At 34.8% G+C, this 20,249-nt stretch overlaps 1 protein-coding gene across 1 annotated transcript in view; it reads right to left on the bottom strand.

The window, feature by feature from the left end:
* The window catches only part of LOC122806635 (cholesterol transporter ABCA5-like), a 1,155,982-nt gene that overhangs the window by 1,030,402 nt on the left and 105,331 nt on the right, over positions 1–20,249 (bottom strand). Inside the window, exon 5 of the mRNA XM_044077221.1 lies at positions 11,967–12,106. Coding sequence (XP_043933156.1) covers positions 11,967–12,106 — 140 coding nt within the window. The remainder of the gene's footprint in view (positions 1–11,966; positions 12,107–20,249) is intronic.

Genomic DNA, 20,249 nt, shown 5'->3' with positions numbered 1-20,249 from the left:
TGTTAATGGTTTAAATAATCCAGGGAAAAGAGTTAACCTACTAAAACACTTGAAATTAAATAAAACACAAGTAATATTTCTACAAGAAACCCATTTCAAAATAAATGATAACTTTAGCTGGAACCCAAATGGATATCTAAGATTATCCAACTCCTCATACACTAAAAAGAAATAGAGGTGTTCTAACATTATGGAAGGAAAGTGTTGTTTTTCCTCAAATTTATTTCATTTATTTATTTTTATTTATTTTACATTTGTTAACCGGGATAGTCCGACTGGATATATGTCCATTTTCAGCGGAGGCCCGGGGAGAAAAGCTCCAACAAAAGCAACAAAAACATACAGAAAGACAAAAACAATGTACAAAAGTATAGGGTTGCTTGAAGAAGCAACGAGATACATTTTAGAACATGGAGTCAGAAGTTGACATCAATAATATTGTAATAGGAACCACAAGCTAACATCGTTATTGAGAGTGAAATGTATTAGTTAGAAGGAGAGAATTATGACTAAATACATTGTGTAGAGTGAGGATTAGCTAGGCTTGGTACAGTAGCAGGACCTTTTTGACCCCAGATGTAGTTTGAGCTTGGCTTTGAAGTGATTCAGGGAAGATTCTGCCTAGGGAGTTGGACAGGAGAGAGTCACTGGCTAGGTTATTAGTTTTGTAAGTCTGGATGAGGACTTTGTTGGAAGAACAAAGTGGTTGTGGATTGTTGTGCAGGGTGACTAGGTGTTTGAGTGAAGGGGTGCTTTCAAGGGTGTATATGATTTTGTGGGCTATGATCAGTTGGTTGTATAGCACTAGACTAGGAAGTTCGAGCCAACCAAGCTGAGTTAGGTTGATGCAGTGATGTGTTCTAAAAGGGAGCCCAGTGGCGAATCTGGCAATGTGATTGTAACAGGTAGTAAGTTTGTTTAGATTGGACTTATTGTTATTTAAAAGAAGAGGGGATGCATACAGGAGAGTAGAGAGAAGATGAGAATGGGCAATGGCTACTTTGGTTATGGGAGTTAGAAAGTTCTTTAATCTGTACAGTGGACCTTGTTTTTTATTGATGGTTTTGATCAATTGGTTAACATGTAGGTCAAACTTTAAGTGGTTGTCAATAGTGACACCTAGAAGTTTAGTAGATGGGTCAGGAGAGATAATTGTGCCATCTTTGGATTTGATTGTGAAGTTTATGGGGAGGGACTTTTGTGTTGGTAGGAATATAAGCATTTTAGTCTTTTTGGGGTTTAGAATGAGGCTGTGGTTGGATAGCCAGCTTTCTATCGTGTTGAAGGTTGTTTGTGTACTTAGCTGTAACTCTGTGGGGGATGTAGCTGAGCAAATTAGTGTTGAGTTGTCTGCGTATTGGATGCAGTTAACTTTAGGAATGGCAGTGTGAAGATCATTGATGAAGATGGAGAATAACAGAGGACCTAGTATGGACCCTTGTGGAACACCCAGGTTGTTTGGTAATAGGGTGGAAAGTTTAGAGTGCCAGAGTACGGCTTGTTGTCTATCACTTAGGTAGGACTCAAACCATTGAAGTGATTTTAGATCTAGACAGAGTGATTTTAGGGAGTGGATCAATAGTTGGTGATCCACCATATCAAAAGCCTTGGACAGGTCCAGGAATAGGGCTGAAGAGATATGGTTGTTATTACAATGAAAGTTAATGGTGTTAGAGAAGGCTAATAGGGCTGTAGTGGTGCTGTGGTGAGGTCTAAAGCCGTGTTGAGTGTCTGCCAGGAGATGATTGTTTATTAAGTGGTCCATGAACTGTTTTTGGATACATTTTTCCATTATTTTGGCTAGGGGAGAGAATATGGCTATTGGCCTATAGTTGGATAGTTCAGTAGAGCCTCCCCCTTTATGAAGAGGGATGACGTAGGATATTTTCCAGATATTAGGAATATTTGCTTCAATTAATGTGTGATTTATAAGTACTGAGATTGGATAGGCAATGGTGTCAGCAGATTTTTGTAGGTATTCAGCTGGAAGTTGGTCAGCTGCGAGTGTGGTAGGTTTTAGTTTTCTGAGTAAGGTATGGATAAATGATGTAGCAATTGGATGGAAGCTCAATTGTGGAAGATTTTTAGAGATGGAGCTGTTTGGGCTGTAGGGGCTAGGGAGCAAGTTGCTGGCTAGGGTGTGGATAGTCTCGGTGAAGAAGCGATTAAAACTGTCTGCAACTACTTCTAATGGTTTATCGGTGAGGGCCTCAGGTACAGGGGTAGTCTTTTTGCCAGGGTGTATTATATTGTTTAGTCCAGCCCAGAACTTTTGAGGGTTATTTTGGTTAGAGGATTGTAGATTACTGTAGTATTGTTTTTTGTCAAGTAGTGTAAGTTTTTTAGTTTCATTCCTAAGTTGCCTGTATTCAATTTGATCCTGAGGGAGTTTAGTAGTTTGCCATAAAGCCCAAGCTTTGTCTCTGAGCTTAATTTTAAGCCTGGTCTCTTTTGAGAGCCAAGGTGCCGTTTCTGGCTTGTTTTTTTTTAGAGCGGATGGGTGCATGACAGTCAAGAATCTCAAGGAATTTTTTGTTAAAGTACTGTACTGCTTCTTCTAAGGGGAGGCGTTTTAGCATAGACCAATTGCAGGATTTTAGTTCAAGTTGGAATTTGGTTAAATCAAATTTTTTTTTATTTCTGACATGTCTTAGTAGAGGTTGGTTGGGGTTGCATACTTTCTGCTTGATTATATATGTGAGATGGTGATCACTTAGACAATCAGAGAGGGTACCATATGTATACAGGTTGGGGTGGTTGTTAATGAGTACCCAATCAAGTATACTTTCTTTCTGGTTGGGCTTACCAGTTCTAGTTGGAGTGTTAATAACTTGCTTGAATGAATGCAAGTTAATATGAGTGGTAGAAGATTCAGAGGAACAAGTTCTCCAGTCGATATTAAGGTCACCAAGAAGTATGGTTTCTTGGGGGTAGTGGATGGATGTCCAATGAAGGATGTCTTCTAGTGTGGCTATATTATTACCTGGGGTAATGTACACACAGATTATGTAGATATGTTTACTGTTATTAAGTTTCAGTTTGGTAGCTAGGATTTCAGAATTATTGGTCTGAGGCAGTTGAATAATATCTGTAGTTACAATCATATCAGATTTATATAGTACCGCTACCCCACCCCTTTTCTGGATGCTCGGTCCAGCCTGTGTATGTTATACCCAGGGGGAAGTATTTCATTATCAGAAGTGGAGGGTTTTAACCAGGTCTCTGAGAGACACAGAATATCAGGGGCTTGATCAGCAAGGAGTGCATGAAGTTCATGCAGTTTGTTATCGATACTTCAGATGTTGAGATGACAGGTTAAGAGAAAGTTGGGTGGATGGGGAATTGTAGGGGTGTAGCTTAAGTTGCTGATAGAGAGAGAGGATTTATTAATGTTGGTAGGGCCAGGGTTAGGGTGTATGTCCCTGTCAATTAACAGATTGAGTCTTAACTTAGAGATACATTTCATAAATTTATCTATTATTTTACAGTATTGTTTGAGTCTAGGGCTGATTTTACTGGTGTGAGTGTGTTGGGAGTACGAGCATGATATAAGAAGCGGCTTGGTATTACTGTTGTGATAAAAGTTGGTATGTTTGGTTTCAGGGTTGCTGGTATGACCATTTGGGGCATGGAGTCCTAGGAGAGGTTGTGTTTCATTTAAAGTTAAGAGGTATGGAGCTAGTAGGGTGGGTAGTAGAATGGAGTACCACATGTCTGTAGGGGTAGTGAGTTAGTAGTCCACTATCAGTTGTTGGAGAATAAGGTTTGAGGAAGAGAGGCAGGTAGGATCTAAAGAGTGTAAGTAGCAGAATGAGGAAGAGTGATATGAACAAAGAGAGATAATTAGTTAAGCAAGAAGGTGATTGGAACAGAGTGGTGGGGGCATGGCTATGTGGTTATAAATGTAGATATAGAGGGGGCGGGTGGGAATAGGGGGCAGGGAGGCGAGCGGAGCGGGGCTACACCTATACCATATCAAACAGCTTAAAGCTCAGCTAGGTATGTATTTAGCTGTAAAAGCAGGTAGTTTAACTAAGGTTTTTAGCTGGAATGAACGTATTCAACTAAAGTTGTTATTTGGGAGAAAACCTGGTATGTGAGGGAAATTATTTAGTGTACCTTGGACCCACAGACAGCAGTCTCAAACAGTAAAGTTTTATATTTGTGATCCACCTTGGCTCTTCGGTAGAAGCTGCCATGCTGTATTGTCTTACTGCCTTGCTCTTATGTCTTTCCAGTGGGGAATGGTAGTCTTTCCTTGCTCTGGGCACTTAGAGGGGCTAAGTCGCAAGGGAACTGCCTAAGAGAGATAGAGAAAGACCAGAAGGGAAATTAGGAAAGGAGTGGTTCAAGTCTAGATTGTAGCGCTAGAAAAATGCACTTTACAATTTCCAGGTATGGTTGCAGTCCACTAGAGGTTCTGCAAGCTACAGCTATGGTAAGATTATCCTGGTTCTACAACATTTCATTAGTTGCTTAAAAAACCCAATCGCAAGGGTCCAACAAGATAGGTAGCAGCAGTATTACAAAAGAACATGCATGCAATTAATGCAATACAATTTTATATAATTATGAAGATAAGGAAGGACTTCCGACAATTACAATAATAAAATTTGGAAATAGAATTTGGACATTGGTCAATGCTTATTGGTTTCCAGGAATTGGGGTAACAACAATAAAAAAACCTAGAACTCATCACTAATAATTTTAAGGGTAGCCTGATTTTAGGGGGTGATTTCAATTGTTTATTAAATGACTCAGAAACTACTAACAAGAGACCTTTTCATATTACTCCTGTAGGGAAAAATCTAAAAAAATGGCAGATAACTTATTGTTATATGATTTATTTTATCTCAGAAATGATAACTCATTAGAATTTTCCCATTGCAATTTTAGATATAATTTTAGATATAAGACTCAAACCAGAACTGATAAAATTTTATTATTCCAAGACCTAAAAACAAAAATATCACATGTTACAATAAGCCCATGCCCTATATCTGATCAATCTTCAAATAGATTTTAAAAAACTATCCTTTACTAAAAGAATACCAGCTTAGATTTCTAAATTGAAGCAGTTCAAGTTTTGGCTTGATACAGAAATAGAATTCTTCTTAGATACAAATCTAACCAGTGAAGTAAATGTAGTAATTCTTTGGGACTCATTGAAAGCTTATCTATATGGCAAAGTTATTGCATGGTTCAATAATAAAATGAAGGAATGGGAGTCTGAATTATCTAATATACAAAAACAAATCATATTAATTAATAAAGATAACACTAGAATCACTTCACATAAGAAGGAAATTGAATTCCTAAATAAAAAATATAACGACATTTTAACTCATTAAACAAATTTAGCCCTTGAGAAATTAAAGCTAAACTCTTTCTCTGTATCTCCAAGATATATGCATAATTTAGCATTGAGGGTGAAGAGAAACTCCATTGAAAATAATATTGTAATTGTGCTCCATGAAGGGAGGAATAACAAAAAAGTTTCTGATATTCTGATATTAGTGATATATTAAATGCATTTAAATATCACTTTTCGGAACAATACAAAAACAAAAACCCTCAACATGAATTTACAGATTACTGTCTAGACTTTCCAGAATTTAAAAATCTACCAGAGAGTTTGATCAATGATATTCAGCAACAAATCTCTTTAAAGGAAATAAATGAAAAAATTAAAGAAAGCAAAAACAATAAATCACCGGGCATAGATGGTATTATTAATGAAATATATAAGCTTTTACCATCTTCTGCTATTTCATTATTACATAAAGCCCTGAATGGATCTTATTTACAAGGTATAATTCCACCCTCATGGAAATACTCATTAATTACCCCCATACTAAAAGAAAATATAGATTCTCAAATGTGTAAATCATATAGGCCAATTTCTCTGATTAATAATGATTACCAACTACTAATGTCTATCTTAGTCAACAGATTTAAGAAATAGTTAACCCATCTCATCTCGGAAGATCAAACGGGATTTATTTATAATACACACACTCAAGATAATATTCAAAGAATTATAACTATTATAAATATCTTAAATAGGGAAAGCCAAGAGGCTCTTATAATTACTCTTGATATTGAAAAAGCCTTTGATTCATTAAACTGGAAATATATTTTTAAAATACTTGAATTATACAAATTCCCAACTCAGTTTATAACTTTTATAAAAAAAAAATACTTATTATAACAACTTAGCATATGTTAAACTAGGTCATTTATGTCAAAATTACTAAAGGTACCAAACAGGGATGCCCAATGTCTCCGATTTGAATCCCCTTAGCAATAGAACCCCTTTCTTTGGCAATTCAATCTGATCCTAAAATGGTAGACCTAAATATAAATAATTTAATTCCAAAATAATGTTATTTGCAGATGATATCTTACTCACCCTAATAAACTCTGAAGAATCCTTACAGCAATTAGGTTTCCTAGTTAAAAAAATTACTATATGTCTGGCTTAAAAATCAGTAGTTCTAAATCCAATCATATGTTTCTAAATAAAAAAAAATCTCAATGATAGTACTAATTTGGTTACTAGTGAAATAAATGGAAAGCAGGTTTCCACATTGAAATACCTAGGGATTGACCTATGTGAAAATATAGACCTAACTGTATCCACAAATTACAAGAACATTATAAATACACTAAAAACTTATACAGAGAAATGGAAAAAGTTGCATCTAAAATTTGAAGATAGATTACAATTAATTAAAATGATTTTATTGCCAAAAATAAACTACACAGCTCTTTCTATTTTTATACTACCCTGTAAAAACTTTTAAAAGAAATAAACAAAATTCTATTAAAATTCTTATGGTACCCTAAAAAGCATAGGATAGCCCTAACTAACCCCATTAGACTGTGGAACTTGCAGGAATAAACTTTCCAGATTTAGAATCATACATTAAAGCCTCTAATCTCAGAACAATATTAAATTGGATAGATCCCAAATATTCTTCAGCTTGGAAATTGTTACAAGCATTATTCTAAATGAAAATAAGCTAATAAAAAGATTACAATTAAGCAAATTAAGTAACAAAATTTGGTATGCACTTTGTATCAATATACAATATAATACTATTAAATTTAATAATCTAAATTATTTAAATCATATCTATAAATCTTTTAGAAACTTAGTAAATAACAATATTGACATTAAACTATGGATCCAACTTCTATTTCCCTTTAAAATGACAAAAAACTTTTATGATAATATTAGCCTAGATATACTCAGTTACTGGGAAAGAAAAACATTTACATGCTGGTATCATTGCCCAAAGAACTTAGTTGCACTGGACGCACAAACTTTGATCAAAGAGTATGGGCTATCATCATCAGACTGGTTGATTCTCAATAGTTTGCTTTCATTCACTCAAGACTTGTGCAGAACAATACAGAGCTCTTCCTATAGTTCATCACCCAAATTTATAATTCTTATGAATGAAATACTACATGGTGATTCTAATTGGAAAAATTTAATCTCAAAAATCTATAAAATTGTTATTACTTATAAAACTACTCCTAACCAGAAATTTTGGGATTTTGTTACTAGAGATTGTACATTGTCCCTATCTTCTATGAATAAATCAAATATTTTATACTCTCTTAAATTAACTTCAAATCTACAAGTATGGAAGATTTTCTCCTGTAAATTTCTACATAGAAGTTTTTACACCCCTAATAAAGTTGCTAAATTTAATTCTTCTGGGCAGGTCATATGTTGGAGATGCTCTCTAGAGTTTAAGGCTGATTGGTCTCACATTTTTTATGATTGTTCTCACATTAAGAAATTTTGGAATGATATTGAAAATTTTCTCCAAGCCATCTTTACTGATTCTTTTATATTATCAAAACCTTTAATTTTTCTTAATGTAAATGAATCCATTGTATTGAATAACAAAAATAAATATCTTTTGGACAATTTTAGCAGTAGCCAAAAATGTATTACAAGAAGATGGAAATCTTCCTCCATTCCAACCTTACAAGATTTCATGATCCTTTTAGGTGAAGTAGCGTCAATGGAAATAAAAGTTAAAGAATCAAGAATATACCCAAGAAAATGAACTGGTAATCCTTGGATAAAAGTTTTATCTCTTATTCAGTCATTGAATTCAGATACATCTTCAACTAATTAATCATATTGAAAGTATGAATGAATGAACATTGTACCCTACTTTACATTTTATATTGGTGAGCCAGGTAACACATGACAGGCAGACACAAGTAAATCCAAGTTTAATGGTTAAGCACTTTTCGTTTGACTGAATGTTCAAACGTCATCAGACCAACACTTACTTCACTCACATAGCTTAAATAGTGATACCAATTAATCAAAAAAAAATAGTAAATTGACAATTAAGATTTTACAAGCACAATAAACAAGTTTACAAACTTTTAAAACAGCTTTAGAAGCAGACTTTATAAACCTGCTATGCAGTATGAAAACTTTTAAACCATACTGTACAATAAGAAATGCCTTCGACTGCAACATATACTTATTTTTAAACCCATACTAAAATATGACCTACTAAAAGTATCAAAATCAAAGATAAAATTTTAAGCTTTAAGATGCTTATAATAGAGCAACATTCATTTAGACTGGGGAAATTGTAAGCATTTAATCTTATTTGCCACAATAGTTAAAGTTCTTCTAGTTTCAGGGGGGTAGGACCACCTCTAAAAGCGTCATTCATTTGATCAATGATCATGAACTTGAACTTGTGGTTTGGGTAGGAGATGGTATGCTTAGCTAAAGCATTTTCGGTTTTACATTTCCAAATTGCATAAATGTGTTCATATACCCGGTCATGGAGACATCTCTCCGTCTTTCCTATATAAAATGAGCGGCAAGCCTGGCATTGGGCTAGATAAACAATCATTTTAGAGTTACAGTTAACTCGACCTCTTAGAGTATACTGCCAATTATTGACTGTAAATCTATTAGATTCGGTGATGTATTGACAATAGTTACATGATTGGCACTTATATATGCCTACTATTCTAGGAATAGTACGTTGATGTTGTTCTAATAATACTTTGAGATTTTTTGCTTTTTTATATATTACTGTAGGTTTATCTCCTACCTTATTAGAGATGCTAGAGTCCCCCTTAAAAATATTCCAATTTTACAAATGATGTTAAAGCAGGCATTACTATTAACATAATAGGTTGTTATAAAGGATGGTACTTTAAACAAAGGGTCAGAATTTGGTTTATGGTTTTTGGAAGTAGAAAGATCAGAAATGTTCTCAAGGACAATCTGAACGTTTTCACTATCTAAAATAGGTCTATAGTAACATTTAGACCGTTTCATCTTTACTTCTTCAACAAGATCATTGACCAACCTTTCAGGGTTACCACGATGCAAAAACATGTTCTTTAACAAAAAACATTCATCAAAATCTTTTTCAAGGGTGTTAATTCTAGCTGCTCTGACCAACTGGCCCTTCACAACTGCCCGCTTTTGGTGATAAGGGTGGCAACTTGAAAAATGTAAAAAAGCATTAGAATATGTACTTTTCCTATAGATTTTGGCAATGTATTTCTGAAGTGTATAGTCCTTAGACAACAAAATGTCTAAGTAAGCTATTGACTCACTAGAAAAAGTTGATGTAAACTTCAGAAACCGAGTGGTGTTACTGAAGTAATCTAATATCTTTTCGCTTATATGTTTGTCACCATCAAACAAAATAAAAATATCGTCCAGATATCGAATGTAAAAAATTATTCTGCTTTTGTAGTCAGAGTTTGACAGCACAAACAAATGTTCCCACCGTGCCATTACCAAATTGGCTATCTAACTCCCTCCTAGAACAACCATGTAAGCTTAATTCTTCTCTGACCCAATCCATGGTGATGTCATGAGGACTACAGGTGTATAAGTCTTTGACGTCTATTGTAAGGAAGTTGTAATCCTTATCGAAAACCAACTTATTAATTTTATCTAAGAAAGACCATGAATCTTTACAAATTTGGTTTTCGTAAACCAAAAACTTTTGTAGGATCGAGTCAATAACCTTGGCACAGGAGTATGTTGGAGAACCTCTACTGTCAACAAGGGGATGCATGGGAGGATTACTAATGTCTTTATGTATTTTGGGAATACCAAACAAACATGGGAATCTAGGATACATTGTAGACATGTAATTAAACATGTGTTGGTCTAATCTTCCTTCTACATACATTTCTTCTAAGGTGTTCTTAACATGTAAGTAGGCAGTATTGACTTCAGATCTTGAACTAGGTGAGTAAGATGGACTATTCAACAAACATGCCATTCGATTGACATAATCTAACTGCTCAAAAACCACCATCCCCCCGCTTTTATCAGGTTTACAAACCCGGAGGTCGTGGATTCTAAAAAATTCAATACATTCCTTTTCAATGTGTGTATTTACATTTTCAGGTATGTGATTTGACTGATGTAAAAAATTTTGTCGAATGTCCAACTCACACATGAGTTCAAAAACCTCCAGAATAGGGTGCAGTGGTGGGTTGAAAACACTCGGTATTCTAAACTGGTTACTATTAAGAAAACTTTCTCCCCCCATCATGAGGTTGAAATTGAGTTTCCTTGTGAACAATTTAACATCAATAATGGACCTAACAACATCCAACTTCTGTAGGGGAACGTACGTGTACCCTTTAGACAGTAATTCAACCATTGCGGATGTAATATTAACACCAGAAAAATTGTACACTCTAAAGTCACCATCTAAGTTAGTCACTATATTAAGGTCAATATTAGCTTGATAGTCAAATGAATCATTTTGAACTGTACAAGGAGAAAAAACATCTATGTTGTCTGTTTCATCTGTATGGCTTTCATGACAAGTTACAGTATTTATATCTAGGTCACAAAAAGCATTAACAACTTGTTCTAAAGGAATCAAAGAGTTATGGTCACTTAAGTCCTTTGATTCTTGGGCTTCTGTTTCACTCTCTGATGGTATTGGCCTGTCTTCGGCCTTGCTCCTAAAAAAATAGGGTTATAAGTGTTAGTATTAGGCTGCCCTGATTTATCGTTATAACTTTGTAGTCAGTCAAACGAAAAGTGCTTAACCATTAAACTTGGATTTACTTGTGTCTGCCTGTCGTGTGTTACCTGGCTCGCCTCAATTTGTTTCTTATCAGTTTGCTTGTTCCTCGTATTTACATTTTATATTGCTTGTTCCCTTTGTTTCTCTTCCTTTTTTCTTTATTTTTTCATACAGTGCTTGAGGCCTTTATAAATTTTGTATATAGTTTACTATTTTGTTGTTTAAAAGATTGTTTTAAAATCAATAAAAAAACTTTGAACAAAAGAACAAAACAAAAAAAAACAAACAGAAGGTGTGCAGTGTCCTTTTGAGATAGTTGTTTAATTTTATTTTTATTGATAATGTGTGTGATCTGTGTGCTGACATTAATAAAATGTGTATCAATATAAAGGCATATTGACCATTGAAAATGCTAGACCTTTTCAAATATTTTTCCTGTGATTTGAATATTTGTTTGAAATTGTATTTTTTGATATATCCATTTTTACCATCAGGTTTGCCAAATTAAAAATACTTAGTAAAAAGTCAATTGAGAAACACAGATCATCACAGACAAAATGTAAAATGTGTCTATAATGTGACTATTTATTTCAGGATTATTAACAGTTAGTAATAAGGGTATCAAGTTGCAGCATCCACATGGGTATAGGAGGTTGTACACAGATTTTGTTTTGATGAAATTCTCACTGCAAGAGGATATTATTTTAAAATAATAGACAATAAACAGCATGCTTGGAAATGTGTTCTTAAGTTGTCTTTTCTTATTTATCCTTTCAATATAAAGACATTGCTATGATATTACATAGCAGATATTACAGAAATATCTATATTTAGTTGATCTGCAATTACTGTACTTATTCATTATTATATTTTAAGTGACAGAATATAATATAATCAAAATACCTGGAAATATGCTAATGTTCTCAAATGGTAGTGAGTAAATCACTTCTGCTTCATGTCTTTGTTCCAGTTCTGCTTTGGGTATATGCAATTTGATTAGTGATGTTACTTTGTCTACATCACATGATTCATTCACATACATGCTGTAAAAAAAAAACACACTATAGTCCATGTCTTCAGTTTTACTTTGTAGCAAACATTTCCATCAATGATTTATCATTTTATCCACCTTCAGTACAATGAATAATCAGATTTAACTGGTCATAAGGGTGAAGGCATGATGTTTATATCAACAAAAAATTAAACATTTAACATAAACAGAACTCTATGTCTGTATGGGTTAGGAGGGTGGCCTAGTGGCGCACCGTGCAAACAGTTTTAGCTTACAAACACAAGGTGCAGGGTTTGAGTCTCACAAGGGATAATTGGATAGGCTTAAAATGATTCACAAGGGCAGTTAGTCTAGTACTAATCTATGAACCTATGAACCTATGTTAACAACTCCTACCATGATATGCTGTAATTATATGTCATGTAGCATATCATATCTTAACTAACTTTGGAACTAAATAAAAGACTGTGATGTTAGTTTCTATTTGAACTAAACTACATGCCATCTTACCACCACTCTATAAGCATAATCAGAAATATATTACCACTCTGCTAGCATCACTAGTTTCTAAGAATGTATACACTAACAAGGTTCTAATTCAGGTAATACAAATGCTAAAGCAAATACCCTCACCTGTAAGCACTACATTGTTCAGGAAGAAAATGTATAAAATAATATTTTAAGATACTTTTTTATATGCAGCAGTCTGATGAACACAAATTTGTCTATTTTTAACAAACTATGGTGGATAACTTGCATGTCAGTGTTTACGCAGTGGTTCTGTTTAATGTATATAAATATATGACATTTTGTTACTGAGCAAATAAAGATAAATGCATTCATTTGTTTCACATTTCTTAATGATACAACGTGAATAACTTTAAAACAAAATATGAGAGCATGGTCCTTTAAGCACAATTTTCTCAGCATTTAGATGATTCATAATAACTATAAAATTTCATACATACAGTCTTTGCATTTCTTTAAATTGTGAAATATAAAAAAATTCAATTTTTTTGGTCTCTGAATTTTTTTCTGCAAGTAGATTATGTTTGCTTACCAGGTTCATTCATTCTCTCATAGTTGCTTTATCTAATTCAGTGCTACAGGAGAGATGGACTTAATCCTGGTTAATATTAATACAGATATGGAAAGCAATATACAAACTAGTAAAGAGTAGAAATAAGAAATGTAAACTGAAGTTCTATCAGATGAGTTTACCTTGTGTTTTTTATGCTACATCAGGCCTGTAAGTATTGTACTAAGAAGAAACATGTTCATCCAGATGACCACAATATTGTAGTTTTATAAGAAGACATTCATAATTGTGGACACTTGGCAGTCACTGAGGTTTGAATCCTACTACTGCCAACCAAAAGTTATGCTGGATATGTAAGGGACAGTGTTTATGGTCCTTGGATCCACTCTACTGTCTAAAATGTATCAGATGGACACCAATTTGCACCATGGGCATCCAAATGGTTAACTCTAATCCACTCACAAAATCCACAAAGATGATATGATCAAGAAATTTGCACTGTTGCCTGGCTGAGTGCTTCCTGCATCTACATGCAGATGAGAACTACATAGTGATCACTTAGTAAGATGAGTCTTTAGCCTAGCACCACAGGCCCCATTCTCACCATGCATTGTGAATGTCAGTATCTTCAGCATCCTGTACCCATAGCAACTGGCTTCCACACAAATTATTACTTACTCTCTCACACACACACACACACACACACACACACACACACACACACACACACACACACAGAAACACGCACGCATACCCACACAGTTCCCATGGAAGGCTGGTAGAATTCTCCAATTTGTATTTGAATGTAGATGCCTATTAGATCCCCATGATGTCCCCAGTAGGTCTTTGGAACATACCTGTAGCTAGTATTCTTAAGGCTACACATACCTTGGTATCCACTGGGATGGGTTCCCCTCTTTTGGCTCTGGCTTTGAGGTGAGGCTGGCACAGCTCAATGAGTTGCTGAAGTATGTCCCTCTCCACCCGGTAGTGCTCTACTATCTCCAGATCATGTAGCCCCTGGTAGATTACCCTGGGTCTGAACACTCTTCTCCTCCTCCTCAATCTGGGCTGGTTGTCAACATTATCCTCCTCACCACCCTCAGCCTCTAGCACATACTGATCAATTAAAATTCCCAGGTTTACTCAACTGGTGCAGAGTTTGTGTGAAAAATCAGACTGAAGGGTGCTTGTGTACTTTATACTGGTGTGCTGCATATGCTGCCTGTGTGATTGGCTGAGTATGATACATTTTAGCTGCCAGCTATATTATTTATGGCTTTGAATTGGCCACTGTGAGTGGCAGAGGCATTAGTGGTAATTTGTACTTTATTGCCTTTATTCTGCTGTTTCTCTTTTTTCTTTACTTTTAGCAACATTTCCTCCTATTTTAAGCCCTGCAGCCACCTGCCAACTATATTATTGAGTGCTTTGAATGGCCCATTGTGAGTTGCAGAGTCCCATATTAGTGATTTGTACTTCATATCCTTTATTCTGCTAGTTCCCTTTTTTTCTTTTCTTTTAGTAACATTTCCTCCCATTTTAAGCCCTACAGCCACCTGTCAGCTATATTACTGAGTGCTTTGAATGGCCCATTGTGAGTTGCAGAGTCCCATATTACTGTTTGTACTTCATTTCCTTTAGTCTGCTAGTTCCCTTTTTTTTCTATTTCTATTTCTATTTTGTTTAAGCCCCATGGTGCACCATGCAAACAGTTTTAGCTTAGGTATACACTGCTGAGCTATATAGGTCTTCCCCTAGGTACGAACATGCTTATTGTTGATAAACTCATTTAAGCACAACTATGCAGCCTCAGACACATCCCCTATCTTAGCTGTGCTTAGTTGAGTGCAAACAGGAGCCTCAGAGCTCCAAGGTGCTTACACCAAGCATGACATATCCCTTTTCATGTCAGCTGCTTCTCCTGCTTACATGACTGCCTAATAGCTCCTACATGGTTAGGTGCAGTTAGGCAATGGTCTCCTTTTTGTGATTCAGTAAATTTCTCTCATTAGCATACCCCACTGCCTTAGTCCCTAGTTACGGCACTACAAAAGAGCCTTTTCCCTTAGCAACCACTGTTCCCTGCTATATTTTATATTCTGCATGTTACCCACTATAATGGTAAAATGCAAATTTCACTTAGACATGTCTTTTCCCCCTTTTTTAAAATTTTCTGCACCCTCTCATTTGTGTACCACTGCACTACTCTTAAACAGCCAAAATCGGACATAAAAAAGTTTTATTTTTATAAATTTGCAATCCTTTTTCATGCCAATGGACATATTTTTGGCCATTGGCATGCCCAAGGATTAGAATGCATGCTTTTGTTCACGCTGTCATTCCCCCGTTTTGATTTTTGCAGAAATGGACACGATGAGTAACCGAGTACATTTCTGCCAACTACACTATTCTGCCACGGATGCCTGCCTGCTTACTGGATCACTAATTGACCTCATTTGCATGAATTTCACCAGTAAATGAAGTCAGTAACATAATCCAGTCATGTCCATGGCAGAATAGTGTTAGCAGGCTCGTGCACACACCCAGCCTTGTTTACTGGATCTCTGGGTCATCATATTCCATGCAGCAGCTGCTGCACTATTCAGACATGGCATTTCACCATTATTGAATCCTGGGGAGATTGTTTAAAAGGACAAATCTGACTGATACTAGATAAGTACCTTAGGCAGATGTGGACAGAAACAATAGATTTAGGGATAAAAAGGTTTCCAACAGGAGTATCTTGTTATACTGTTACTCAAGGTTCCTTAAATTATGTTTTGTTTCCCAAGAATCAGGGATAATTAATTCAGTTCCTTCTCACAAACAGAAGAAACAGCTGAAAGGCTTACATTATTTTATATATTGCAGTTAGTTCTGAGCAGCTGGCTTTTTATAACCTTAACTCAGAGATTCTTGACTGCCAAACACTTTTATGACTTCACTTGAAATTACATGAAATTAAAGAATTTTATCCTGAAAAACTACATTTCATTACATAATTACCACAAAATGAAGTTTCAGGCTTAAACATATTTTTCTTATATCACTTAAAAGAAAAAAAATAGTCCTTCTGTCACTGTTAATGCTATTTCATTGTTCAGTTTCTGTTACAGATTTTACAGAGCTTAACTATAGCTTAGAAATGTGTCACAGTCTGAAATAAGAAGGGAAGACAAAATACCAAAATCCCATTTCAAATTATTTCTTTATCTTGGCATCAAAGTAATAATGCAGACTGTACTAATAATCACCTTCTGTTGTACTTGTTTATTTATTTTTTGTTTTACATTTGTTTATCAGGATTGTCCAAATAGCAGAAGGCCCCTTTTCAACAGAGTCCCTGGTATAAAATCTCAATAATAGTAACAATACAGTAGAAAATGAGGATTTAACATGAAAGTATATAAAATTAAGAGCAGAAATACATGAATATAATATACTCTACATCACCACCTATGTTAAGTAATTTATATAACCACAGAAGAAAAGAAAGTACTAATTTGATGAGCTACAAATACATATTATACACACAGTAAGTAGTGCAGGATGAACGTTGTGCTGATATTCACTGTTCTGAATGCTTGGCTTTTATAACAGTTGTACAGCAAAAATGAATGACATGTAGTTTCTTTCATTTCCAGACTTTGCTCACTTCGTATTAAGAAAAATATAAACTAGAGTATTGGCTATTCAGCCATTTATATTAGATATGTGTGGTATATTGTAGTCTTGTAAATATGGTGTTTTGTTTGATTAAACCCTGGCAGTGTCATGTAGTATAAATGGCTTTGGTTGTGAGTATTATCTCATTTTAATCATTGTGTTGTTGGCTTACTTAGAGTTAAAAGACCGATGGAGATATAATATTAACTATTTACTTTGCATTTTTGAAGTAAAGAAGTAAGTGCTACTATAATTTGCAAAAACGTGCAATGATACCATATGTCTAGGAAGTCTACAAAAGCTTAGATACCTTTCTCTTGTGCCATACATCCAGCCCATGCATGAGACCATATGTTAGTATTTAAGGTTTAAGGAATGTTGTTGTGTCTTTCGGCTTTTCCTGGTTAGGGGTCGCCACAGCGGAAATCCGGTCCGCTAATGATTGGTAGTTGATTTTTACGTGCCGAGTAACCAGCCCTGACGCACAACCTTTAAAGAAGGTACACCCATTCACGCATGTCTCCATGCAGAAGACGATCTAACTGAGAATCGAACCGGACAGCGTCTTACTGTGAGGTGACAATGCTACCGCAGCACCACCACTACGAGTTTAAGGTTTAAGGAATGTATCATCTTGAAAACCCTCAGAACTTCCTTGTTACTTTTCTGTTGTTGAAGGCCTTGTCAGCATTGTGGTCTGTTTACTATATAGCTGTCTCCAATTACAAGCATTTTTTGGCAGACCCACTGGGGAATCTTCTTCATTATTATTTAATTTTTATGAGAAACCCTTCTTTATATGTCAGTTTTTTTACAATTTATATGGTACAGTAGGGAGGTGTTTGCTGTTGGCTGTTCACACAATTGTTTAGTATACGAAAATGTGGTACTCCTTTAAGTGGTTGTAGCAGTTTCAATAGTGTAGCTGGAAGTATTTCATGATACTTTAGTATTTAGATTGATCACATGTTTATTTCTGTATCTGAAAAAGGCCAGTAATACCAGACGAAAGCACTTATGTTTACTCATTTTATTCAACTTATTTTATTTTTTGCTTGTGAATAAACCATTGTTTGCTTTTACTTTTTTGTTTTTTGAGTTACAGTTGTTATCCTCTGTTCCTGGCAACCTAAGTCTGTTCACACCACCCCACCTGTTAATTAGGGGAAGGCAAAAAGTTGTGTTTACTCACTTGATTGCTGGTAACTCTGACCGAAGGGGCCAAAAGAAGTTTGCTGTTATTTATGTTATCTTCAGTGATTTTATTAAAAGGTCACACTGGCAAATTTTATGTGTTTTCTTGACTCTGCTTGAGGCAACAAGATAATTCACTAATCTTAGCAAACATATTCATTAAGTAGCCTAAACAATAGCTTTACACATGGCAATCACAAGATAGTTAAAGTTGAAATTAGACTGACTATATACTTAGCAGTCGCAAATGGAGGAGTTCTAACTAGTTAGCAAAAAACAACAACTGGACTTGACTGTGGTATAAAACATCAGCTTCTTATTGAAGTGTTTACAGCTAATTTAATGAAAAGCATCCAGGCCAGTGAAATAACAGCTAAACTATACTTCAGGTGAGTATGCAGTGGAGGTGAAGAGCAGAATTAAGGGATTAGACCTGGTGGATATAGTATCTGACGATCTATACACAGAAGTTCATGACACTGTCTAGGAGGTGGCATCAAAAAATATTGCAAAATTTGAATAAAATAAAGACCAAGAAGGCAAAATGGCTGTCACTGGAGGTTTTAGAAGTGGCCAAAAAAAGAATGAACAAAAAAAAAATAAAAAGTCTGTGTGTGTGTGTGTGTGTGTGTGTGTGTGTGTGTATATATATATATATATATATAAATATATATATATATATACATATATATATATATATATATATATATATATATATATACATATATATATATATATATATATATATATATATATATATATATATATATATATATATATATATATATATATATATATATATATATATATATATATATATATATATTTATTTTACATTTATTAGCTCACGTATATTAGCTAGTCCCACTGGATACATGTCCATTTTTTCAGGAGGCCCGAGGAGAAAAGCTCCACTAACTACTACTTAACAAGTTAAGAATATACCAAGTTATACAATAAACAACATTTTCTTAAGATTCTTTCAGGCTATCTAAGTATTTGAGTACAATGTGAGGCTTAGCAGGAGTCTAGGTTAAATGATTTACTAGGTTATGATATTTTTACCATAGACATAAGTAGCAAAATCTAGAATTATGTATAAATAATGAGGGATAGACAGAAGCATTTTTTAAAGGGGAAAGTGAAGTATGCTAGAGTAATGAAGAAGAGGAAAGGTAGGTCAGGTGAACGTAAAGGAGGGAAAAAAAAAGCGAGAGAAAAAGATTACCCAGGGTTATTGCAAGAGCATAGCCAGTGGTTGGTTAGGAAGAGTTTTAGATTTGTTTTAAATAGTGGAATAGAAGTCAGGGATGTGAGGTCTGGTGGGAGTTGATTCCATATTTTGCCAATTGAGTTGGAAAATGTGGAGTCACCTGCTACATTATTTGATCGGGAAGTTTTTATCAGTGTTTTGTTAAAGGAACGAAGATTCCTCATATTGTGATAGGGCTTTATGAGGGTGGAGAGCATTGGTGTGTTTTCAGGGTGGTAAAGGACTTTATGGGCAATAGTGAGTTGATAGTATTGTATGAGGTGGGGTAGTTCCAGCCACCCTATATATATATATATATATCCATACACACACATGCCAGTGTGCACACACACAGACTGATATAAAGGCAACCCTCAAACACATATATATATATATATATATATATATATATATATATATATATATATATATATATAAAGGAGGGTGGAAGCCCCTGAAAGCACTCATTTATTTTTTATTTAGTTTTATTTTTTGTCTTTTTGTAACCCTTGATTAATTTATTTCATGGATTATATGTGTGTGTGTGTGTGTGTGTGTGTGTATTTATATATATATATATATATATATATATATATATATATATATATATATATATATATAGGTCTCCCTGATAACACTGACACGCCAAAACACCGGCAACGAAATAACCGACACGACAAAACCGAAAAAAAGAAAGTTCAAAAACATGAAACTTCACATGCCTGACAAACCACACTCCTGACAATCAACAAAACTAATACCTTTCCCTGAAAACACACACACAACACAAGCACGCCAAAAACCTTACAAACCTGCACTAAACCTTACATACACAACTATCTATGCACTAACCTTGACCCAAACCCTAACCCTAAGATCCGTCACTATCGCACACTTACCTTAACCACACCCTAACCCTGACTCACTTAATCCGCCCCTAACCCTTAAGTCTGTCACTATCGCACACTTACCTTACCCGCACCCTAACCCTAATTCAGCTAATCCGCCCCTAACCCTCAA

The sequence above is a fragment of the Protopterus annectens genome, chromosome 7.part0 (genome assembly GCF_019279795.1).
Source record: "Protopterus annectens isolate FY-2018-M chromosome 7.part0, PAN1.0, whole genome shotgun sequence".
Classification (NCBI taxonomy): domain Eukaryota; kingdom Metazoa; phylum Chordata; order Ceratodontiformes; family Protopteridae; genus Protopterus; species Protopterus annectens.
The sequence above is the reverse complement of the archived record's forward strand: the minus strand, read 5'-3'. Positions and strand labels throughout refer to the sequence as shown.